General features: G+C 41.5%; 2 protein-coding genes across 2 annotated transcripts; one reads left to right on the top strand and one right to left on the bottom strand.

The window, feature by feature from the left end:
* Positions 1-569: 569 nt before the first annotated feature.
* Positions 570-11975, top strand: gle1 (GLE1 RNA export mediator). Its single transcript, XM_036144326.1, has 15 exons — positions 570-757; positions 1856-2083; positions 2170-2331; positions 3439-3587; positions 3676-3736; positions 5280-5537; positions 5614-5830; positions 5959-6071; positions 6170-6382; positions 7987-8177; positions 8259-8388; positions 8469-8573; positions 8740-8822; positions 8901-8964; positions 11193-11975. Exons 1-15 carry the CDS (start codon positions 656-658, stop codon positions 11259-11261), a joined length of 2145 nt encoding a protein of 714 aa, XP_036000219.1. The 5' UTR covers positions 570-655; the 3' UTR covers positions 11262-11975.
* Positions 11976-14485: 2510 nt separating this feature from the next.
* On the bottom strand, positions 14486-23967 carry ptgesl (prostaglandin E synthase 2-like). The gene is made up of 7 exons (XM_012865308.3): positions 23641-23967; positions 21851-22039; positions 19709-19764; positions 17788-17940; positions 15908-16108; positions 15714-15831; positions 14486-15639 (listed from the first exon to the last, which is right to left on the bottom strand). Exons 1-7 carry the CDS (start codon positions 23929-23931, stop codon positions 15511-15513), a joined length of 1137 nt encoding a protein of 378 aa, XP_012720762.1. The 5' UTR covers positions 23932-23967; the 3' UTR covers positions 14486-15510.
* Between the last annotated feature and the right edge of the window lie 986 nt (positions 23968-24953).

The raw sequence follows: 24953 nt of genomic DNA, 5'->3' as shown, positions 1-24953 counted from the left end.
AATATTGTGGTCAGGCTAAAAATTGGCCGGGTTTGAGATTTGTCTTTCACGGCATCCTGTGCTTTCTTAGTTGTTGAATTAAAATGTGTAATAAATAAGTATAAAAGGATATTGCTTTCAATATAAAGGAATGTTGTGTAGAAGTATGAAATTAAACAATTTTCATCTAAGTTTCTTCCTGTCTTTATTTATTTTATTTTTTTTTACATTTCCTTGTTGCTACTTTTACCTTGATTTTAGCTTTAATTTATTTTAGGTTATATTCCAAAAAAAAAAAAAAAGTAAAAAACAAACCAACTGGACTTATTTTCCGTAGTTGAAGACGTTTCGCTTCCTCTCCAGGAAGCTTTCTTGCATTCATTTTTTTCAGCACTGGTCAGTGCAGTGCCTGCTGTTTTTTTAAGTGCTTTATAAATAAAGTTAGCAGTTGTTTAAAAAAATAAAAACGTTCATTATGTGTCATAGCGAATATTTGGCGAAATACATGATTACTTTTATTTTAAAAGAAAAACCAACAATCTGACCGATAAGGTTATAAAAACATTCTAACCGGAACTTAGCAGCGATAGGGCGTTTGTTTCCAGTCGGACTGGTTTTTATGCGGGTCTGTTTGGCGCTTGCTAGCTACAGACCGTAGGTCTGTTTTTTCCTTTTCATGATGCCTTCAGAAAATCAACGATGGGGTACTTTAGTGGCCTTAAAAAACTCACCAAAGGGGAAAGTGACTTTTGATCCGTACTGGTCCGAGAGAGGAGAGGTGAGCCGTCTCCGGTTAGCATCAGCTAGCTTCACCCGCTGGAAGCTAACCGGGCTACTTGTTTACTTTCAAATACAGGAGGTTTATCAGTTCAGGTGCTCGTTTAACTCATCGGTTTGACTTCATGTTTATACCCGGAGGATTATTTCGGTTTTATGGATTTAATTTAGGAGACGGAGGTATTTCAATTCGAATATGATCTAGTTTAAGTCATTGTTCCTCCAATGGCCACCAGGGGGCACAAAGGGGACTTTTCCTGGGTTACTACGCAGTCTGCGCATGTGTGAAAATTTAAACAGTTTCACGTCTGGATGTCATCCATCAATCTCCTCCCAGTTGTTTGTTTCCGTTTTTAAAGCCAGACTGTTGTTGTTGTAATATTATTATTTAATTTTTTTTTAAATATAGGCCTAAATAATGTTTTTTTTTTTTTGTTTGTTTTTTTTATGTAGGCCCTGCTGTTCATAACTACAGGGTTCATTTTTCATCACAAAAGTTGAAAGTTCTTCAGTGCCAGAACATACTCGCTAATCAGGGGAGATATGATGAATTGTTATTAAGTAAAATTATGATATTTTGCTTTTACTGCCAAAAATAAATAAATAAAAGTTAAGCATTTAGGAGGAACTGTCCCATTTGCAGACTGGTCCACATGCAGTTAGATCTGCTCCAACCAGCTGACCCAGTTTATGACCTTGAATATAATAATGTCTATGCAAATATTTTCTATTCGTCTTTTTCTAAATTTCTTAACATTTGTGCCTTGCAGTATAATGCCAAGACTGGAGGTTGGAGCATTCTCAAATCAAATATCTTTTAATTTCTGGGAGGCCTTTTTTTTTTTTTTTTTTTTAGATTAACAATATAACTGAAAAATATAGATATTTTTATGTTTTGTTTTTTTTTAAACAGTAATTAGTGGCCGCCCTTAATGGTTTAATCAGCAAGGAGCTGGCATCCGATAGCCTTTGGTTAAACTGGCGAGTGAAGGTCAGCAGAGACGGCGCTCGGGTTTTTTTTTTTAAACGGGTCGTTACACAGTCATCATCCTTGTCTGAGGAAATCTTAAACGTGTTAAAAATCTTTTTGTTTTCTCAGCATATTCTGTCTGGCTGTAAAGAGACGCTCAGCCTGTCCTCCGATGCCGCCGTCATCTTGGAGCGGATCGACTCTGCGTCCCTTCTCAGGTCGTCCTTCCTGGACTCCAGCTCCCCCGACCCGGAGGAGGCGCCGGCCTCGGTCTCCTCCTCCGGCTCCACGGCGGACCTCAGCAGCAAGCCCGCCCCCCCCTCCTCAGCGCCACCCCTGAAGAACCAGCAGAAGGACGTAAGTCGCCCTCAGAGCAAACGGACCTGCAGGAGGAGTTTGTCCAACCGGACGCTGACGCTGTGGCTCCTCCTCTCTCGTTCCAGACTTCAGGGTCGTCGGCGAAGCTCCGCGACGAGACGAGAGACGAAAGCCCGGACGCCTCCAGTCCTGCGTCCCCGCCCGCCATCTCCCTGCTGTCGCCCAAAGCCATGGAGACGTCAGGCCTCATCATCCGCATCCGGGAGGAGCAGCGGGAGAAGGCCAAGGTGTGGCGGCGAGCCTCAGATCAAACCGTTCCACGTCTGAGTTTTCCTCTTAGTTCACAAATGTCTGTAATCATCAGCGCTTCTCAGGCTGTCTCTGTCCAGAAGCTCTGCTTTAGGAGACCGGTGAGAACATTTATGATGAGATTCACGCTCAGAAATAAGAAACCAGACGTTCTGGAAAACGTTGATGGAGTTTAGAGCCTTTTCTCCACATTCCTCTATTCAGATTTGGCTTTTATTAACGGCTCTCAATGCTTTCCGAAGGTCTGTTTTTTTTTTGTGGTATTTTGCAGTTTTTTTTTTTTTCAATTCAATTAAATTTTATTTATATAGCGCCAAATCATGAAACATGTCATCTCAAGGCACTTTACAAAATCAAGTTCAATCATATTATACAGATTGGGTCAGATTATACAGATTGGTCAAAAATGTCCTATATAAGAAAACCAGTTGATTGCATCAAAGTCCCGACAAGCAGCATTCACTCCTGGGGAACCGTAGAGCCACAGGAAGAGTCATCTGCATTGTACAATGCTTTGCTGCAATCCCTCATACTGAGCAAGCATGAAGCGACAGTGGGAAGAAAAACCACCCATTAACGGGAAGGAAAACCTCCGGCAAGATGGTTCAGCTTTTCATTAAAAAGACCTTCAGAAAGTCTGGAGAACTATTTATTATTACCCTTTGAAAAGGCGACCTGCTTGTTTCTGCAGCAGCAGTGTAAAGAAATGCAGCCTGAGCGTCTGGACAGAAGTGCATGCTGGGAGTTCCCGGCCTGCGTGCCCACTGCAAAAACAGAACTAAAATAAGTTAAAATCTTCTTGAAATTTGTGTATTAGTTCTTTATTTGAGTAGGTAAATAAGATTATCTGCCAATGGAATAAGATTTTTGCACTTAAAATAGGAAGAATTCATCTCCATCAACTTATTTTAAGTGTATTATATCTAATTATCTTATTTTAGGGTTAAAATCACTCTTTCCATTGGCAGATAATATTGTTTACCTGCTGAAATCAAGGAAAAATACACTAGTTTCAAGAAAATTGTACTTATTTTTAGTTGTTTTTGCAGTGCCGCTGTGCTTTACGTTGAATGATGTGTTTAAAGGTGGCGCTCCAGGAGCGGCAGGCGAGGCAGGAGAAGCTGGCGGAGGCGGCGGCGAGCGCCGAGCTGGAGCAGCTGAAGCGCTTCGAGGAGCTGAGGGAGCTGAAGCAGAGGAAGGAGTCGCAGACGATGAGGGACCTGATGGACAGAGAGTGAGGACTGAGCCGGGACGATCCTGAGCGACTGGTTTAAACCTTTCTGTGAGTCTGAGCCCAAACTGTTGTTGTTGTTCCTCTGCAGAACCAAAGAGATCCTGGGCCGGCAGGAGAAGCTGAAGGAGGAGCACCGGCACCGAGTAAAGGTACGACCAGAACCGGCTCTTTTCCTGCATTTAGATTCACTTTAAATGTTCTTTAGACTTTTTTTTTGTCTTTCCTGAATCTGATTTCAAAGCTTCTGAGCAGATTTTAGGTCCGACAAGTTTAACGTTTGATCTAAGGACTGAAACACAAACTCAAAAAGAAATAAATATTTGATGACTATTTTATTAACAGCAAGTAAGAAAATGGTTATCAGAAGACAAGCCGACTTTAGACGACTGTATTGACGTAACATTTAACAGGTTTAAAATGGGAAAAAATGACAGCCTCTCTCAATCACTAGACTGAGCAATTCTGTCAGTGGTGGCAGATTTGGGTAGACTGTAAAAAAGATCTGATTTCAATTTTGGAGACTAAACTCGATTAAATCTCCTAGACAATCCACTCTCCTAATATGTTAAATTCAATTAAGTTTTTCATTGTTGTGCTTCCTTTTGTGGTTTTCTTTTTATTTCTTGTTTTATAATCTTTCTCGGGGAAGTGAAGTCACAGCTTTACTGTCATAATGCAATGCTCTACTTGTTCAATTTGTTTCAAATGTTGGAGTTAATCCTGTGATGTAGAGGCCTATATTTATGTACATGATACTTTATTGAGAATCAATAAAGATAAAATAAAAATAATAATACATAAAAAGAAACACAAACTCCTTAGTAAATTTGGTTTTAATTGGACAATTTAAAACAAAAACCACTTTGAACATGTAAGAAAAGAAATGTGCAGCAGTTTTTTTTGGATAAAGGTTATTGGATTAAGATTATTTCTGTTTATGCTTCAAACCGTATGTCTGTTTTTTTTCAACTGAAATTAATATGCATTAAACAACTACGCTGTTAATTGATGCGTTTGCAGAAAAAGGAAGCAGGAGTTTTATGCTGGTGAAGATTCTCAGTCATCCAGGTCATGGTCATTCCAAAAAAGTAAAAAAACAAAGCAACTGGACTTGTTTTCCGTAGTTGAAGACGTTTACCTTCCTCTCCAGGAAGCTTTCTCAATTCAAAAAGTCTGGAGTAATGTGGAGTATCAAGCTTTATACTACTGCCAAACAAAGGCCTTGTAATGGCTTAGATAACATGCAGCGTACAAAGCTGGATTTTTCTGTGTTGATGCGTTTAGTTAGCAGGAAAATCTACCGATCTGAATGACGGCATCACTGGTATGGATATTTTCAGGTGCAGCCTCTGGTTCCCTGGAAGCTAAACCGTTTTAATTTTTTACCAGCAGACGTTCTGCAGGATCCCTGTTTTATTTTGAGGCTTTGAAAACCTCCAGATTTACGTTTAGCTCCATCTTTGACTTCCTCACATGTTCACTCCTTTCATCCTCGGTCGGTTTATCCGTGTTTTTCGGATATTCGTTGGTCGGTTCTGCCATTCGTGGAACGGCGTCTGAAAACTACAAGCCCCATGATGCAGTGCGGCATGCGTCTCCAGATCAGTGGAGTCAGAGCTGTAGAGCGTAAACGATCGTTCTGGGCTAAATCAGCTTCCTGAGCGCTTTTTCTTTGTTTCTCTGCGTCTTCAGATCCAGAACCTGCGTCTGAGGGCGCTGGAGCAGCAGCGGCTCCAGGAGGCGGAGCTGGAGAAGCAGAGGAAGGCGGAGGGCCGGGAGAGGCTGCGCAGCCTCAACAGCATCCAGGAGGAGATCCTGCGGCTCAACCAGCTGCTGGAGCCGTCCGCCCAGGCCCACGCCGGCCTCCCCGCCGCCAGCCTGGCCTCCCACAGCTCCCGCGGCAACCAGCTGTGCTCCCAGGTGTCGGAGGTGGTGAGGAAGACGGCGGAGGTGCGTTGGACAAACTCACCCCGTGGTTTTTCTCCTTGCGCCTCCGTCCGCTAACGGTTTGCTCCTCCTGCGACAGGGAGAGTTCCCCAGCGCCGAGGACATGGCGGCGGCGGAGCGGGCGCTCGGCGAGATGAGGTCGGTGATCCGGCAGACGCAGGAGGAGGCGGCCCGGGTCCAGGAGAGGAAGAGGAAGGAGCAGGAGGAGGAGCGCAGGAAGCAGGAGGCCCTGCAGGCGCAGCAGGAGGCGCAGAAGAAGGCGGAGCAGGCGGCCAAGGAGAAGGCGCAGAAAAAAGGTGCTCAGACCCAGAACCGGGTGTTTATCAGCGGCAAACCTGCAGGGAAACGGTTCTGACACACGGAGGAGGAGCCGGACCCGTCTCTCTCTCTCTCTCTCTCGTTTAACCCGGTTCTGCTCCAACAGGACTGCAGAACAACGCGGAGGAGAGCACCATGAAGTGGTACCGGGAGCTGCAGGAGGCGGCCGCCCGCTGCGCTCAGACCCTGGAGCCGCTCAGCGCTCCCAAAGACGCTCAGGTGGGTTCAGCCGGCAGGATCAGGCCGGAGGTCGCTGCAGAACCCCGACCCGCGCCTCAACGTCTCGCTCCCCCCCCCCCCCCCCCCCCCCCATTCAGGCCAAGAGGCTGAAGCTGGAGCTGCAGAAAGCCGCCACCATCCCCGTCAGCCAGATCTCCACCAACAGCGGCTCGCAGCTCAGGGAGATCTTCGACAAGATCGACCGGCTGCTGTCGGGTCGGGCCGTGGCGTCGGGGGGGAAGTCGGTCTCCGCCTCGCAGCACCCCCAGGGCCTGGAGTTCGTGGCCTACAAGCTGGCGGAGAAGTTTGTGGTGCGTCGCTCGGCCGTTCGGCACAAACACGAACCTGTTCTGGTGCAGGGTTCCTGCAGATCCTTAAAAAGTCTTAAAAGGCATTGAATTCTGTAACATAAAACTAAGACCTTAATTGGCATTAAAATGTCTTAAATCAGTCTTTCTTAGGTCTTAAAATTGTTACCAGGTCATAAATAGGATTTTATTTTTGTAATCCTTACCAAACAGTAAAATAATTGACACAATTATATATATTTTTTAAATTTACCGAACAGCTCAATGTAACCAGTATTGGTTCCGTCCCGATAGCGGAACCAATAAAAACTGTTGCTGCCGGACCATAGCTGTGAAAAAGAGTTGGCACTGATTTATAGTTTAATTTAGTAGGGAACAAAACAAAGTTTGTGAATTCAGTTCAGTAGTTGTTAAAAATAAATCTGTAATTTGTGTGTTTTTTAGCTTTCTTCCAATATGGAATGTTTTTCAAAATCTTTAACATGTCTACTGAGCCAGAAAGTAATGGTTTATGTTAAAATAAACATTTGGGTGAATTTGTCACAACCAGGTTTATGTTGTTTATCGTGAAGTTGGTCTTTACTTTTTATTTCAAGTGCCATTAAAAAGTCTTGAATTTAACTTTTAAATATGCCGGGACGGTTCAGAGCGTTTTACTGACCTTTTATAGGGAAGAATATAACATAATATAATATAAGAATATAATATAATTTGGAGCAAAATTACTTAAAATGGAGAGAAAAAAAAGATTTTTAAGCTGTAGGCAATTTCGTTGCCTACAGCTTATGATGATCTGATGACATTGTAATTTAAATAAAATTACAGTATAAAGTGCAGCAGTGATCAGAATGTAACGATGCAGGAGAAAAACAGTTTTTAAAAAAGTGTGCAGAAAACGTGTTCTACAGTGTTGGTAGTGCAAAGATAATGGTGCAAAAAGGCATTAATTAGAAAAGTTAAGTGTTGGGAGTATGGGTGGGTATTGCCAAAGAAGTCTTGAATTGATACTTGAATTATTGCAATGTATCGCGATGCATTGGGATATTGTTAGAAAAAAATACCAGTGGCTGACTGGCTGTGTATGATCTGGATAGTGTCTTTAATTAATACATAACTGAAAGAAACTGAATTTATACATAACTGTATTTATTGAAACGACTTTTGGAGGTATTGCCATGAAAACAAATATTACTGTTACTGGAGTGGACACACTCACAAAAAGTGGTTAGGATTTATAAAAGTTAAATTAACTAAATAAGGATAATCAGTGCCGTTTACATGACATGGCCTCAGTGGTCCTTTAAACCAATGAAGTTGTATTCCACTTGTTTTTGGCTGATGTTCGCCAACCATTCATGCATTTTTATTTATTCATTTTTTTTTTTATTAATAATCGATACTTGGCGTCAAGAATCGATGCGGTAGATTGCGAAAATTAGAATCGCGATGCATCGTCATGACGATTATTTTGCACACCACTAGTTGGGAGTGCAAAAATAATAAGGGTGAACATTTTTTCTGACATTCTGAATGTTTACGGCTGATTTTTTTTTTTTTTTGGTCAAACGTGTGTTTTTTTTGTTTGTTTTTTTTTCTCTGCTCGGCAGAAACAAGGCGAGGAGGAGGTGGCGTCCCACCACGAAGCGGCCTTCCCCATCGGCGTTGTGGCCTCCGGCATCTGGGAGCTGCACCCCCAGGTGGGCGACCTGATCCTGGCTCACCTGCACAGGAAGTGTCCCTACGCCGTCCCTCACTTCCCCCCCATGAAGGAGGGCACGCCTGTGGAGGAGTACCAGAGGTGAGTGCTTCAGGTGCTGTAGGCTCAGAGACCTCCTGGTCACCTGTTAATATACCCCCCCCCCCCCCCCCTCTCCTGCAGGATTCTGGGATACCGTGTGGACGACTCCGGAGTGGAAGGGCAGGACAGCTTCCTGAAGAGGATGTCGGGGATGATCCGTCTCTACGCCGCCGTCATCCAGCTGCGGTGGCCCCACGGCTCCAAGCAGGGGGTAAAGGTTCTCCGGCGTCCCGCTTCGCTCCCCGTCTGGGCCCAGGCTCGGTTCTGATCCGCTTATCTGTTCTCCGTCAGGCGGTTCCACACGGCCTGAACCACGGCTGGCGCTGGTTGGCCCAGATGCTCAACATGGAGCCGCTGGCGGACATCACGGCGACGCTGCTCTTCGACTTCCTGGAGGTGAGTCCCACCCGACGTCTGTCCCGTTCTGGACGGACCCGGTTGACCCAAACGGGTTTTGTGGGAAAGCATAAAGTAAATCTTGCTATGAATACTTTAACTTTCTGATGATTCTGGATGTTTGGGATTTGAATTTGGAAAATAGTTTAGTTTTTCCTCCTGTCAGGTTTGTGGCAACGCCCTGATGAAGCAGTACCAGGCTCAGTTCTGGAAGCTCGTCCTGCTGCTCAGAGACGAGTACTTTCCCAGGTAGGTGACGCACCTTAAAGCCTGCAGGCGAGAAAAAAGCCGTCAGGTCTGTGAAACGTTCGTCTGCTGCATCTGCAGGATCGAGGCGGTGACCAGCAGCGGACAGATGGGCTCCGTCATCAGGCTCAAGCAGTTCCTGGAGGTTTGTTACCGTCTGCACCGACTTTTCTGAGAATAATCTGATAACCGGAAACACCAAGAGTAAAAAACTTATAAACCATCTTAATATTCGGCCCGTTTAAAACAAATCCAAGATCAGATGTGTCAAACTCATTTCTACACTGAGCCACTTTGGCATCATGGAGTCATTAAAAGAGCCGGTTGCAAAAAGGAAACTAAAAGTAAGCAAAATTTTCTTGAAATTAATGTATTTTTCCTTTATTTGAGCAAGGAATGTTGATTTTGTCATTTGAGAATGATGAGAGTTTGAAGTGTAACTCACCCCAATATCAACTTTTTTGCAGATAAACTGTATAAACTGGGCCTAAGGTGCTACTTTTATGTTATTGTGCAATTTTTTACATTTCCATGTGAATTGAAATGAAATTATGAAATCAAAAGTACACTGCAAAAAGGAAACTAAAAGTAAGTAAAACTTTCTTGAAATTAGTGTATTTTCCTTTATTTGAGCAGGTAAATAAGACTATTTGCCAATAAAATAAGATTTTTGCACTTAAAATAACAATTAATCTCCATCTTATTTGAAGCACAGGATATCTAATAATCTTATTTTACGGGTAAAAATACTCATTCCTTTGGCAAATAGTCTTATTTAGCTGCTCAAATCAAGGAAAAATACATTAATTTCAACAAAGTATTTATTACTTACTTGTAGTTCCCTTTTTGCAGTGTACTTTTGATTTCATTTCAGTTCACATGGAAATGTAAAAAATTGCACAATAACATAAAAGTAGCACCTTAGGCCCAGTTTATACAGTTTATCTGCAAAACAAGTTGATATTGGGGTGAGTTCCACTTTAAACTCATCATTCTACATCACTTTTCTTTTTGTTGGACATTTCTGGGTTGTTTTAATGACATCTAGTGGCAGGATGCTGTTACTACACAGTTAAAAAAAAATCAAAAAGACATAATATGCCTTTTTATTTTTTTTGGCTCTTTAGGGCCGGATAAATTGCCTTGACGTGCCGGATTCGGCCCGCAGGCCTTAAGTTTGACACATGTACTTTAGACTATAGGCAGAAATGCACCAATCTGTCTTTAAACTGCTGCTTCGCAGATCAAACGTCGTCTTTATTTTTATTTTGAAAGTCCGCCTCTGTGGCCGGACGTCCGCTGTAGGAGAACAGGGTGCGGCACCATCTGTAGTGTCTTCACTTAAGGTCCGCTGGGTTCACCGCGGGCGCCGTCCGGTCTGAAAACCCCGTTAGAAACAGACATCTCCTCTTCCTCCCGTCCTGCTACCCGGGATGAGCACCAGGCAGCAAAAATAAAATGTCAAGCAAAGAGCGTAGAACAGCTTTCTGACTAAAAACATGCGATGCAAAACCTCGTTATGGTTAGAAATTATTATTTTATTCCACATTGTGGTGTGTTGTTTGTTCTCTACCAGAAAGCAACACCGTTCATAACTCAAAGCAAAGGAGGAATTAAGATTTGATTCCTGAAGGATGTTTCCATTCAGCGGCAGAAACATTCAGCGGCCAAAAAAATAAAGTTTCAGGAAGGGGTTAGGGCACAAGGGAGAGAGGAAGGAAACCAGGAAGGACATGTTTAAGGGAGCAGGGAGATGTAAAGAAGTGCTGAAGGGACGCAGGAAATAAGGTCTGGAAATACAGATTTCTCTTCATCCAAATAATTTTTTTTCCTGTTCCTCACCCTGAAAATACTAAAAATTCTACCTTTTCCCAAATAAAATAATAATAATTAAAAAAAGCAGACAGTGCTGCTGTAAATTTGGCTGAAATAAAACCAGGAGACGATTAAATCCCAACAGTCCTAATTAATTAATCGTGTGACGCTAATGTGCAATAAAGTTAATCCATCTGGAAAACGGATAAACTTTGTCACCCATGCATTAGACGACAGTAAAGCTGCGTAAAGAGGCTCAAAAGTATAAAAGTTTACAGTTAAATGAGCAGAAAATACATTTAAATGGGCAAATTATACTCTCAACATTTAATATGTTAAAAGGTTGGTGAAGATTCTCAGTCATCGATCCAAAAAAAAAAGGTTAAAAACTAAAACAACTGGACTTCTCAGTTCCAGACATTTTGAACTGAGAAAGTTTCCTGGATGGGAAGCGAAACAAACTTCAGAACAAAAGTCCAGTTTTATTTTTATTTTTTAACCTTTTCTGGACTGTCTTTGATGTTTTCTGAGGTAAATAACATTTTCTGTCCCACGCAGACGTCGCTGCAGAGCCGCCAGATCGCCCCCCCCAAAGGCCAGCTGAGCTCCACCTTCTGGAGGTCCTGATGGACCAGGAGGTTCTTCTGGAAACCAGGCGGCTCGTCTGGGTCCGACGGACGGCTTCACAGACGGAGAGACTGGAGGTCCTGCTGACGGCAGCTTTAGGGTTTTTATCCTGAAATGTGAGAGACGATGATCTCTTCTCCTGGGAGGATCTTCTGGATTCTCCTCAGATGAGCATCAGAACGTCGTGAACGGGAACGGCTACGCTCCGTTTGTGCCTTCCTGCCGGTGAACCGAGTCCCACTGAGAAAGTTAAACGTCCAGATCTTCCTTTATTTTTACGCATCTCTACGTACTTTTTATTTTCGCCCTAACGGCTCCAAACTAAGACGTTCAAAGGATGCGATAAACGTGGACACTGCAGACCTCCCTGGTTCTTTTAATCCGCCGCAGCGGGAATAAAATCGCTGCTTTACGACTTTGTGCCTGAAGCTGAATCCAATAATTAGTGTTTCTGTTTTTTTTTTTTTGTATTGTTAGTTTCTTAAACTGCTGATAAATCAGCGACGCCTCGTTGTCGGTCGCTGTTCTGGTTAAATATTAAGCGCTGTGAGATTTAGACATATTTATTCATGAATCCACTGTGTGGAGCCGAGAGACGCATCAGAAAATATTTTATCCTGGAAATGAATGCGAGTAAAAGCTGAAGCTTATTTTGTTGCATTATGATCTAATTTCATCAGACGGTGTGTCAGCAATAAAACCTGAGCAACAGTTTCAGTTTCTTGTCTTTCTGTTGAAACATGTTCTTAATCAGCTGTAATTACTCTTTAAATGTTTTCTCTTATTGTAAATTTACAATTTCCCCCGCATATGAGAACATTGAGTAGAACTGGAATAAAACTGAAGTATTTACATTAAACAAAACTTACGGCACATTTGCAGCGATTACTCCTGTGGCTGAAATAATGTAGCTAATAGATGGAAACGGTTCTATTAATTTATGTTTATTTACTGCTTGACTGTGATGCTTGGGCTTCAGCAACAAATAGCGAATAAATATAAGTTAAATATAAGTTATGGGCTCCAAATTGGTGCCATTAACACGGGTCTTTCTGAATCAGGGGTCACCACCATGGGCACACTTGCATTTATACAGATTTTAAAATGACAATATCTACAACAAAGCCTGGAAAATGTTTATTTTGCATAAAGTTAAGGTGAACTCTGGCTCTTCTAGTTCAAATGTCAGCACTGGAAGTCCTTTGTGTGACACAACACCAACGAAGTAGCTCTAAGTTTCACAAAAGTCGTGATCCCTGGTCTCCATGGTATCCGTGTGCAGGCGTGGGTTCTTTCCAGGTACTCCAGCTTCCTCCCACCATGCAAAAACACGAGTGGGAGCTCCTGCCTTAGCCTAAAAATGTCTACCTGGGAGTGTGAAGAGCGACTCTGGGGAAGGAGAATCAAGAGCTGTGATTGGCTGAAGGTAAACGCGCTCCCAGTGATCAAAGGAGAGAAATTAACCTGATTAGACTGGATTCAGAAACCTGTCAGGATGATGAAACTGCAAAATTAATAGATTTTCACACAGCATAAAAATGTCTGAATGCACCTTATTTACATCATTAGTCCAAAAAAAACGTAAAAAAAAAACAACTGGACTTTTTTTCGAAGTTTGAAGACGTTTCGCTTCCCATCTAGGAAGCTTTCTTAATTCAAATGTCTGCAGTAGTGAGGAGCTCCAAGCTTTATAGTATTGCCCAACAAAGGCTTTATTTTGGCTTAGATAATTTTGGGGCAATAATATAAAGCTTGGAGCTCCACACTACTGCAGACATTTTAATTAAGAAAGCTTCCTGGATGGGAAGCGAAATGTCTCCAAAAAAAAAAGTCCAGTTTTTTATTTTTTTTATTTTCTTGGAATGACCATGACTTGGATGACTGAGAATCTTCACCAGCATATTTACATAATTATTTTGATTTGCTTGTTTATTTTCATTCGTCAGTTTTTTACTACTTTGTCTTTTTTTTTTTTTTTTTTTTTTACATTAAAGCGCACTCATGTCAGCATTTTACTGGGATCGCCTGGTTGGATTTGGCAAAATGACATGAAGTGCATCAAAAAGGTGGAGAAACCCGAACAGGACAGCAGCGCTGCACGGCTCACAGCTCTGGGAGGAGAACAGAGGAATGTTGAAAAGTAAATTTGTCTCTGGATCACGGCGCAAATACTCAAACTCTGGTGCGTAACGCCGCAGGTCAATGCACCTTTTTTCTCTGCTTTTACGCACCAGTGAGCAGCGAGGAGAGAGAATCACACCAGCAACCTTAAAGATGACCATTTAGGCTACAGACATCATGTAATACAGAAAATACTTTCTCACCTCTTTTAAATATATATATTTTTTGTAAATTCCTCCACTTTTTAATCATGATTATTCAATATGTTTCCTATTTATATTCAATAAAATCATGTTACTAGACCCGCATCTTTAATCCATCTAATTTCCCTATATGGGGATGATAAAGTTTCTTGTCTACATAATTGTCTGATTGTTATATAAGTTTAGACGCTCATTTCCTCCACTGTTTAGGTGGATCAGCCAATCAGCTCGCTCTGTTTTCTCCGTCTTCCTGCTTCAGACACTCCTAAGCTCATTAAAAGTCCTCATTACTACTAACATTTTGTCACTTTAAGAGTTATTTTAAGGGCTAAGATGCTTTGCTGATAACTTTTATCTTAATGAGGTAAAATTCTAAAAAAAAAAAAAAATCTGAGAATTCAGGAGTTTTATTTCATTTTCTCTAAAATGACGTCACTAGGAGCTACTTTTTCTTTGTGAACATGAGCACAGGTCTCTAAGCTGCCGTTAGGTGTGAGGTTGTCTACAAATGTTCACCTTGTTTCTTGAAGGTTTCCAGTCCTGGCCTCCCTGACCCAGTTTTTGACTTTAACGAGAGCATCAAGTCACTTTAAGTAACGACGCTCCAGTACGAGTCATTAGTTTCTAATATACCAGGTCAAAGCCCTGGCAGTCATGGATGTCAGGAGAACGTCCTTTCTGTCCAGCCATCACAGAACCGAGCCCAGCGAGGCTAAAAGCTACTGGGACTGTGATGAACTCGTCCTCGCTGTGGAGGATCCGTGATGCTCTGGGCCCCGTTCCTCTTCCAAGGGCCTGAAGAAGCTTGTTGGAGTCGCATCAAGAACTCTCACCAGAACATTTTACAGTAAAGATCCAAAGACTTCAGCCAGAAAGCTGAATTTACAGCAGTGAAATAACTTTACTGCAATAAAACTGCTTTATTTGAATTCTTGTTTTTACACATCTTTAAACAGAGGTGACCAACATGAGGGATCTGCTATTTCTGATAAAAGCTTTCTGTCAAATAGCAGCAAAGTGAAGCGAAATAAACCCAGAAAACTTCCTTTTATTTCATCTTTTCATATCTACACAGGATTACAAGTAATTCAGTTAACCTGCAGCCGACATGTTTGCTACAGTCCAGCCTGACGGGATTTTGTGAGGAATAAATACAGAGAACCTCATTTTATGGTTCCTGCACAGAAACTAGACCATGAAACCGTCTTATTTTTATTCTCTTCTTGAAAACCTGGCAAAGAAAACTTTCTGTAAAGCCTCAGAATAAATTTCAACTAAAGAAATAAAAAAACATGCATTTGTGCAAAAAATTTGGGGAAAAAAATGAACTAAATCTTCTAGTTTGAGCATTTTAGATCAAGAACCGTTAAAGCTGTGTGTGCAAAAAAACAATTATATTCAATTTGAAAGATTAAGGAGAATTATGAAGTTCTGAAGCAAAATTTAGACTTTAGATAACATTGTCTTCTAACTTTGCAAGACTTTCTACACCGTTAACTAGACGTATTACGCCGATACAACCACTGTTTTGGGCTCCTGTCATTCCTGGGAAATGATTAAATCACTTAATTTTGGATAAATATTGAAAAAGGCAGTACAATTTTATTTTTAGTAATTTAACTGGACTGAAGATTAGACTTTATTTGAGTCTTAATTCTGCAGAAAAGCTGAGGCGTGAGTAACGGCTGCAGTTCCCCCTGTCCACCTGTAGGTGTCACCGCTGTGAAAATCTGATGCAGAAAGCTTAATTAAGGGTTTCCCCAAAAGCATCTTCATCACTAAATGCTGAAATCTAAACGTCAGAGTGTTTGGACAACGGAGCGGCAGCTTCTGGAGGCATCTGAGATTCCTACAAACAACGAAGGCCATTTTGTTTCCTGGTGCAGGTTTATCGTCCATTTGGAGGTTCGGCGTTGTGAAGCCCTTTAAGATCGGCCCTCGTGGTTGAGCGTCGCCCTCTCCATGCGTCTGTACCAGTGTTTGACTTTGGTGTTCTCCATCATGTCGTTGAACGCCTGCAGTCCTTCCATCACTCTGAGGACGCCGAACACCGCCTACAGGCAGAGGGCAACAGTGACGAGACGTTTTTCTCTTCCTAACAACAAACTGGCGGCGAGCGTTTCCTCACCAGGTCTGCCAGGTTAGGCTGATCTCCACCCATGAACTTCCTGTTTTTGCCAATGGCTGCCACCCAGTCGTTGACGGCCTTATAGAGATCCTGCCTGACGTCGTCCTGCAGGTTGTGTCTGTTGGGCGGATGAAGAGAAATTATGCTTCTCATCTAAAAACCTTCAGGACGACAAGAAGGCAGCGTCAACCTACCGACTCTTCAGTCTTTTTGAGATGACGAACATCGCAGCAGCCCCTACGTATTTGGCGAAGAAGCCTTCGACGGTACCGAACTTGCCCTCGCGCACGATGTAGTCGAAGGAGGCCAGGGCTTCGCCGGTAGTCCGGTAGACGTTTGGAGATATGAGGTGCACGAGCCAGTCATCAGCCCACTGTCGCCACTTCATCTCCTCTCTGAAAACACAATAAATCTCCTCATCCGATATTCATCGACGCGTCGCTATAAATCAGGATTACATGAAAAAAGGTCTTTGATGTGGCGCCATTTATGGAAATGTTTTACTCACCTCACCATGCAGGATGCTTGTATTTAAGACACCTGACCTACTTTCTAAATAATTCGGCTAATAATTGTCTGACCACCTGGGGGCACTTACAAACTATAGAAATGTCATTCTTTTATTATTATTATTATTAAAAAACAATTAAAAATAAATAAATAAAGAAATGTCATTCCTAGATGGTCAGTTGATCCTTTAAAGCCGCACCGTCTACCTTTAAGCCACTAGAGGCGCTATACTTGTAACTTCCAGGTTTAACGCCCCCTGGAGGCCACTGGCAGCACTGCACTGTCACTAAATTAAACAGTCTCGCTCCGTGTTTTGGAATCTGATAGCAGATCAGTTTGGACCAGCAGATTCAGAAGTAATGGAGTTATTTATAAAGACAACGCCACATTCACCCCTCTATATCAAATCCTACATCAGAGAACCAGAAATACATCTAACAGGTAAGTTTCATACCTGTTTTGTCGTAATTAAGACTGCTATAACCTAGAATAGGTCATGTGACCTAGAGTGCTGCTCATTTAGCGACGGATCCGACCCTTGTCAAGTTACATAAGCGAGTTTTTGAGAAGGGCAGCCTGCACGCCGCATTGATACGTGCCAAATGCTGCATATTGATGTGAAAAATACTTTATTATAAGTTAAGGGTCAAACTTACACGGTGCTGCTTTAAAAGGTCTTAGCTACAACTCTTTTATCACAATGATTTTTTTTAAATAATGCATCCACTGAACGTCTAAAATGGCACAGAATAAAATAAAATAAAATAAATCTATAGTATATAAACCATTATTACATAAATTTTGATGGGTCCAAAATGTATACAAATATTTACTTCTGGTTACGATGCCAACGTCGACACGAAAGGATTGAGCACCGATAGGAATGGTAGATTCAAGTATCGTGAGACGGAGGTCAGGTGTTGCCAGATCGTAGTAGCGCTGAGAAATGGCTTCTTCTTTGTGTTACATTTCCCATTTTCAAACGGAGCAAAACGAAACAAAACCAAGAAGAACATTGATGCCGATTTCCTTCTGGACAGGTAAGTTAAATGTTTGCTAATGCAAACTAACACTAATGCTATCCCAAAGGACCTGGCAACCGGCTGGCAAACGGTACAGTTAAAGGATGGAATGATAGCGGACGAGCGCAAGTGCACCACCTACTGGGCAGGAGGATTTAAACGTCTATCTCCTTCAATTGGTTGAGCAAATTTTTATGTTTTTTCCAGTATGTTGGCGCCCTCGAGCTCAGGTCACGCGAGATCTTAACTTTCCTACAAGGGAACCTAAAATATCTTCAAATGTTTGCTTCTGAAGTAGAAGGCGCTGATAAATGGATATTTATCAACACCTTGATACCTTTGATCGTAAAAATTCTGTCAACATAAAAAAAAAATGTTTTTTGGGTATATTCTTAAAGTTTATTTATAATTACTGAGCAATGTCTTAAACTGTCAGACAAATAAATCAAGTTTTGCTTCAACACCACGACCACAACATGTCCTGACCACCGTGATCTGACAGGAAGGAAGGCGTCCTTCACGGTTGTCAGGTTTCTACTTACTTCTGCATCCCCTTGGCAGGATAAACCACCGCGTTCTGGGCCTCGCTCAGCATGAGCCAGTACTTGTTGTTATACTCCGTCACCTCCTTCCCCCGGTCGTTCTTGGACTTCATCTCAGGGTAGCAGCAAATTATATCGGAGATGTTTTTCTCCCTGGGTCACAGAAAGTTTAGGATTATTGTACCCGGCAGAGATTTGGTTTCTCTTTCTTCCCAGGATCTCCTGCCTTCTGGCCTCATTTTCAGACCGCATAAGATTCTGTTCATTGTAAATTAATTATTTGAAGAATTAAAACTATGGATAGCTTTGTTTAAAATTTTATGAAAATAAAACAGGGGTAATTATTTTTAGTCCAGATGTCACTGAAGAGAGCCTAATATCACAAACCGTGCCTTTAAATTGGATTGTGATTTAAGACTTGATGGGTTAATTTAGTGCTGTAGAGAAATACAGCCATTTCCACCCGTGGCAACTGGCAAAAATAAAAAGCATTTTGTTGAATAGTACATTTAAAATATTAACAAATGCCTTTGTTACAACTCGATTGTATTATTGTGATTCCTTGGTGTCAGTAAGTCGTCTTTATTGCGCCTTCAGTTGCTGCAAAACGTTGCTTTTAACTGGAAGACGTAAGAGAGAGCATAATACTCCTGTTTCATCCTCCCTGCACTGGTTGCCTGTCAATTTTAGAGTTAATTTTAAAACAATTACTTGTTTTTATGTCTCTAAAGTCTTTCCCGTTCCTACCTCTCTGAGCTACATAGCCTCCCCTTCTCGGACTTTCGCAAAGTTGAGGAACGCTTTGCTGCTGCAAATTAGAAAAGCCTGTTTTTTTTTTGTTTTTTTTAAATCTGTGCTTAAGACCCGCATCTTCTCTTTAGCTTTTGACCCAGCAGAAGTTGTAGATTTTTATTTTCTGCCTATGTTGCATATTATTGTTGCTATTTTTACTTGGATTTTATTTCTACTTCTAATTATTTTATTTGTTTCAAATTCCAACGTTTTCATTCGTTTCAGTCTTTGTGTTCAGCACCCTGGTCAGCGCCTTGTGCCTTTAAGTTGCTTTATAAATAAGGCTGGCTCGGCTTCAAGAACTTGTTTTATTACATATTTTTGGTATTTATTTCAGCATAGTATTTTCTTTCATAATTTTCCTCATATAAAAGATTTATTTTGAAGGGACAACTTTTTGGTGAACTTTATATTCTCTTATATAAAGTTATTGTATATAAAGTTATTCTCAAATATTGTTGAGAAGCTCCAATAAATATTCATTATTATTATTATTATTATTATTATTATTATTATTATTATCATCATCATCATCATTAGACACCAAATAGTAGAGACAGTTTTTTTTTTACTAAACACCACCAGTGAAAAGTCATTCAATGCTTTGTCTTTATTTTTTATTACTATCTACCTGATAAACCATTTCAGGCGAATGACCAAAGCAGTAGTAAGAATAGGGGAGGGCATTTAAAAAAAAGGAAAAAAAAAGCTAATATATATAAATGTTTTGAGTTATTTCACTATTTTGTGTTTGATACATAATTCGAGTCTGATGTAGAAAGTCATAAAAATAAAAATGAAGTCATAGAATGTCAAAGTAAGTCCAAATTTGACTTTTCTACCAACCAAGTGACCACTAGTAAATCTTTTTATCACACAGAAAATGAAATGTGTTAAAATATATACCTGGCATATTTTCTCAAGACAAGAAGAGTTTTTTTTCTCTCCAAACAAGAAGTTATCCAGTTAACCAACAACAATGAATATTTTTCCACAAAATAGGCAATTGATGTTAATCTATAATCACCTTTGTGATATAATAGAGAAAAACTCTTGTATTCTTTAAAATGTGTACACAATTAAATTAAATAAACAGAATCAGAAAATGCAAATCATAATTTTAACTCACTTGTTGATCATTAAAGTTCTGAGGGAGCTGATGATGACAGACGAGTCGTTCAGTTGCTGCAGAAACAACATAGCGTTTTAGTAAACGTACAGTAATTTGTTTGTATTAATGTTTAATACTTTAATAGAGCAGCAAAATTTATTCAATCTTAACACAATCTTCCACGTGTGCGATGTGACCGCTTGAAAGGAATATTTGTTAGAAATCAGTCATTCATATTAGGATCTTATTTAGCCAGATGGTTGGACACCAGATGGCCACTAATGCCTCCTCCTGATGTTTTAGTGGCTGAGATGATAAAAGGGAAGAGAGATTTTCAGGAATCACACTTAAAACTTTCCTTTGTGACAAAGCTTATAGTCAGAGTGGCTCATGTTACCCTGAGCTATCTCTATAGTTATGCTGCTATAGGCTTAGGCTGCTGGAGGACAACAGGGCCTATTTCTCTCACTCTGCTGAGTTCTCCTACTGCTCTCCAATCATGCACTGGTCGCTTAATTCAGCTCTAAACTTTATGTTCTGTTTTTTTTTTTCTCTCCATATTAGCTAAATCTGGGCTGGTGAGCTGCTGCTACAAAGAATTTCATATTCTCCTATAAATGATTCATTTGGCCCCGTCTTTCAGCGTTTAGCCCCATCTCTTTCCTTTTGTCCTTTAGACTGGAAAACTGGCTCAGATTTGATCTGCTCAGCTGTGTTTCTATTGTCACTAAAGGAGTTACCACTGCCAAAACCCCCCTAATTTCTTTTACATTGAAAGTACTTCTGGATCAGTGCTTCTGTATTATTTCAGTCGTGGCAGATGGCTGTTCACACTGAGCCTGGTTCTGTTGGAGGTTTCTTCCTGTTAAAAGGTACATAGCTACGTTATAAGCTTATTAAAAAAAAGACCAAAAACCGTTTATTAAAACTATCAGGATGGACACTTCGTGTATATAACCTTGTTTTATCATGATCGATACTTTTTGAGCCTAAATAAAACCCAGCAACAGGAGCGATGAGCAGGAACAAACAGATGTGGCGCCATCTAGTGGCAGCAGTGGAGAACTATTAGAAAGCCCGATGAAAACTAATAAATCATTACTAAACAATGCCGGACTGAGCCTGATCCTCTGCAATGCCTCACAGTAGAGCAGCCGCTCGGCGTGATCAAAGACCAACTGTTATTAATTAATTAAACTGATTTATAGCAGCTTTAAGAGCCTCATATAAGAACATCACAGAGGAAGAACATTCCCCGTTTATAAATGGAAACAGAGACACAGCATCAAGGTAAGAACCGACCAATCAATCGATCTATTTATAATGTTGTTTGCTATCACTATTATCACCTTATTAATAAGGATTTTTACTCCCATCAATCAACTCTGCGTCACATCTGAGCTTCGGCAGGTTTAGCGTCCGCTTCAGTCAACACCAACGTTCAGACTTATCCCTCTTGGAATTATATATATTTTTGTTTTATTGGATAATGGACCTTTATTCATTGTTTCCACAGTTCCCTGGGAGATGCTAATAGCCGTTAGCCGCTTCCTTGTTTTATCCCCTGCTGCACATGCGCAGTGAGGTACTTCCGTTTTTTATTATAAATAAACACGAAAGGCTTTATTTACTAACAAACTGAGCAAAAACAAAGAGTAAAACACTAAAATAACAACTAATACGCCAGCAGGACGTGATAATCTTTCATAAAAACTTTGCATGCAACCAAAGTGAGCTACTGACGTATACATTTAAATTAAGGTCAAAAAACGTGGCTAGGGGAGTTTTCCTCTCCACTGTCGCTTCATGCATGCTCAGTATGAGGGATTGCTGCAAAGCCATCAACAATGCAGACGACTGTCCACTGTGGCTCTACGCTCTTTCAGGAGGAGTGAATGCTGCTTGGAGAGACTTGATGCAACCTGCTGGGTTTCCTTAGAGAGGAAACTTTCTCACCAACCTGGAGGATCTGATGGAAGCTGACTTTGGAAAGAGTCTTGAGACGACATGTTTCATGAATTGGCGCTTTATAAATAAAATGTAATTGAAATATTTTGACAACATGGTGCTGCTCTAACTTTTAGACCCATTTATGTCAGAGATCAGAACACCACCAGTGTCTCGCTGACCCAAACTCAAGCAGTAGATATGGTTTCTCACCAGCTCGCCGTCCACCATCAGGATGGGCACCTTTCTGTATGAAGACCACTTGATCTCCTGCCTCATCACCGGGTTCACCTCCACAATCTCGTACGGCAGCCCATAGTAGTCCAGAAAGGCTCGCACCTTGCTGCAGAACGGGCAGGTCTTGTACTGGTACAGGGTCATCTTCGGGACCCTTCCTGGAACCTGCAGCAGGTTATAAACAAGGATTATTATTTATTCAACCAACTTTTTACCAAAACTGCAAGTTTCTAAAAGAAAAAAAGAGCATGTGCTCTTTGTAGGGGCGGGGCTTGGTTTTTGGGTCTTCGTTGTGATTGGTTGGGAGGATATAATGACTGTAATAATAACCAACATGGCTAGAATGCGAAAAGAAGGAAACTGTTATTCTATTGAACTTTTTATTTACCATTTTTTTTCTATCATCGATATATATTGTTATTGAATTATCATCCAGTCGTAGCTCAACTCCCACAGGCTGCCACTTTTTAAACCCCTGATTGCTCGCTGCTCCCCAAGGGGACGGGTTAAATGCAGAGAACAAATTTAATTGGAATATACGTCGGAATGACAATAAAAATTATTATTATTAGCACAAATTTAAAAATGTTTCACCCTTCATGTTCAAAAACCACCTAAAGACGTTCCCATTTCAAACAGCCTTTTAATATTTATGATTTACATTTTGCTTTTATGGTGTTTTTGTTTTTATTATACTTTGGGAACTGAACTAACGCCCTGCTACTGTAACGCTCTGAGATTTTATTTGAAAATTAAAGTGTATTAGAAAATAAAATGTATTATTATTATTATTATTATTATTATTATTATTTTGTCCTCCCATTGACCCGTTTGACCCCGACAAGGTCGTGGAAGGTGAGTCATCAGGTAGGAAGCGTGCAGCTCAGCAGTCCCTCACAGGATGGACCCGGACCAACTCAGACTGACAGAACCAGCATGTTAACTGGACAGGGATTCAAACCCAGGACCTTCCCAGGTGCACCTTCTGTTTTCCTCTCACCTGTAGCGACATGACCCAACCTACCGTTCTGTGTTTTCTTCAGCACACCGAGCCACTTTTAGGGTTTCTCCAAATAAACAGGAGCTAACTACACTGCAAAAACGGAACTAAAAATAACTAAAATTTTCTTGAAATTAGTGCATTTATCCTTGATTTGAGCAGCTAAATAAGATGATCTGCCAATGGAATAAGATTTATGCACTTAAAATAGGAACTACTCATCTTCATCATCTTATTTCAAGTGCAGTATATCTAATTATCTTATTTTGGGAGTCAAAATACTTATTCTATTGGCAGCTAATATTATTTACCTGCTCAAATCAAGGACAAACGCACTAATTTCAAGATTTTTTTTTTTTTTACTTATTTCTAGTTCTGTTTTTTTGGCAGTGTGTGATTCTGACAGGGTTCTGGTGCTCAAAGGTCCGGTTCTAAACGGGTCCTGTGCTAATTGTGAGAACACAACCCGGAACATGATCCAGTGTTCTGCAGAAATTAGTCCAGAGAAGCTCCTCAGAACCCGCTGCAGAACCTGGTGAGGTCCACCTTAGAAGACAACAGCAAGGTTCGGCTACTCTGATGTTTGGACCAGGTTCTGCTGCGGTTCTGCTGGTACCTCCATCAGAACTCGGTCCATTATCCTTCATAAACACCACAAACCCCCCCCCCGCACCTCTGCTCGACCTCGGCTGACCCCTGCGTGCAGAACCACGTCGCGCCCGCCAGGTGGTCCAGAACCGACCCGCAGAACCCGGACCGGACTCACCTTCCTGTCCTCCTCCGCCAGGTGCTGCTGGGCGGACAGCCGGAGGGTTTGGTACAGACCCAGACCGCCTCCGAGCAGGAAGGCGCAGCCCAGAGCCCTGCCTCCTGCTGCCCGCATCGAGGACAGCAGTCTGGACCGGAACCCCGGCCCGCTGGTACCGAACCCCCTTCGTGAGCCATGAGTCCCGGCGTTCCCCAGCAGGAGCGAGACGGTGCCGGACCGCGCCGCGGCTGGAGTCTCCAGGAAAGACCGTCCGACCTTACAGACGGCTCTGGAGCAGGCGGCCGCCATCTTGGCTTTACGTAAATCCCCACAATGCACCGGGATGGAGGACACAGGAGCTGTGCTGCCCTGGGTTTTGTCTGACAGGAGAGGCTGAAGGCAGGAGCTGCTTCTCTAACCAGTGGCGCCTCCAGAAAGGTTTCATGGGGGGCACCGAAACTAAAAGATGTAATTTCAGGATTTTATTCTACTGTTGTAGTAAAGCTGTCTGTAGAAAAGTATCATAAAGACTTAAGTAAACGCCTACTAGTATCTTTTTGGTTTATTGTTTGATATTTAATGTTACTAATGATCTAATGTGCGTAGACCAATAACGGTCCAGTTAACATTTTGAGCTGAGCAACAATTCCTTTTTATTGTATAATTATATTAGGAATAAGGTGCACATTTATTTATTTATTGAAAAACAAAACTATTACCAGGGGAAAGTAGATACTGGCAGATAGAAATAAAAGGGCAGTAGAAGTTCAAGAAGAGCAGCTGCCTTGCTGACTGTGCATGAAATGCTAAACTGATGCCAGTGGGGGGGCAGGACATGGCACAGGGGGGGCGTGGCCACCCCTGGGCACCCCCTGGTGGCACCATTGTCTCTAACCGAGGTTCTGGTACCAGTGGAGGTTCGGTGCTGCCTTTAGTGGAACCTTCTTTCCTTTCTTTCTGTCTTTCCGTTGTTTGTGGGATAGCAAACAATTTACAGGGGCACCTACTGTACAAGAGTGTGCTTTAAAGGTTCCACCTTCTATATTCTATTTTTTTTTTATTTTGTGTTATGTAAAAAATAAAAACAATGCTTTATTAACTGCCCTGATATCCTCCCTATCCCCGTCTGTCCCTAATATCCCTTTAATGCTCCGTTCTCTCCCTGTTTCCCTAATTACTTCCCTCATCTTCTCTCTTTCAGTTTCATATTTATAGAAATTCATCAAAACATGATCCACATTTTCTCTTCCTCCACAACCTTCACATATATCATTATTCCTCTTCCTTAGTATAAACAAAAGCTCCTTCAAGTAGGTGTGGCCAATTCTTAG

Source organism: Fundulus heteroclitus, chromosome 12, assembly GCF_011125445.2.
Source record: "Fundulus heteroclitus isolate FHET01 chromosome 12, MU-UCD_Fhet_4.1, whole genome shotgun sequence".
NCBI lineage: Eukaryota > Metazoa > Chordata > Actinopteri > Cyprinodontiformes > Fundulidae > Fundulus > Fundulus heteroclitus.
This window is presented reverse-complemented; position numbering and strand designations above follow the sequence as displayed.

What these genes read in the sequence shown, in the direction of transcription:
- gle1 (XM_036144326.1), top strand. Translation starts at nt 656, where the DNA reads ATGATGCCTTCAGAAAATCAACGATGGGGTACTTTAGTGGCCTTAAAA. An exon ending in AGCAGCGGGAGAAGGCCAAG is followed by an intron (nt 2,332 to 3,438) that starts GTGTGGCGGCGA and finishes ATGTGTTTAAAG; the next exon opens with GTGGCGCTCCAGGAGCGGCA. An exon ending in GGAGAAGGCGCAGAAAAAAG is followed by an intron (nt 5,831 to 5,958) that starts GTGCTCAGACCC and finishes CTGCTCCAACAG; the next exon opens with GACTGCAGAACAACGCGGAG.
- ptgesl (XM_012865308.3), bottom strand. Translation starts at nt 23,931, where the DNA reads ATGGCGGCCGCCTGCTCCAGAGCCGTCTGTAAGGTCGGACGGTCTTTC. An exon ending in TGGCGGAGGAGGACAGGAAG is followed by an intron (nt 22,040 to 23,640) that starts GTGAGTCCGGTC and finishes AACCTGCTGCAG; the next exon opens with GTTCCAGGAAGGGTCCCGAA. An exon ending in AGCCTAACCTGGCAGACCTG is followed by an intron (nt 15,640 to 15,713) that starts GTGAGGAAACGC and finishes CTCTGCCTGTAG; the next exon opens with GCGGTGTTCGGCGTCCTCAG.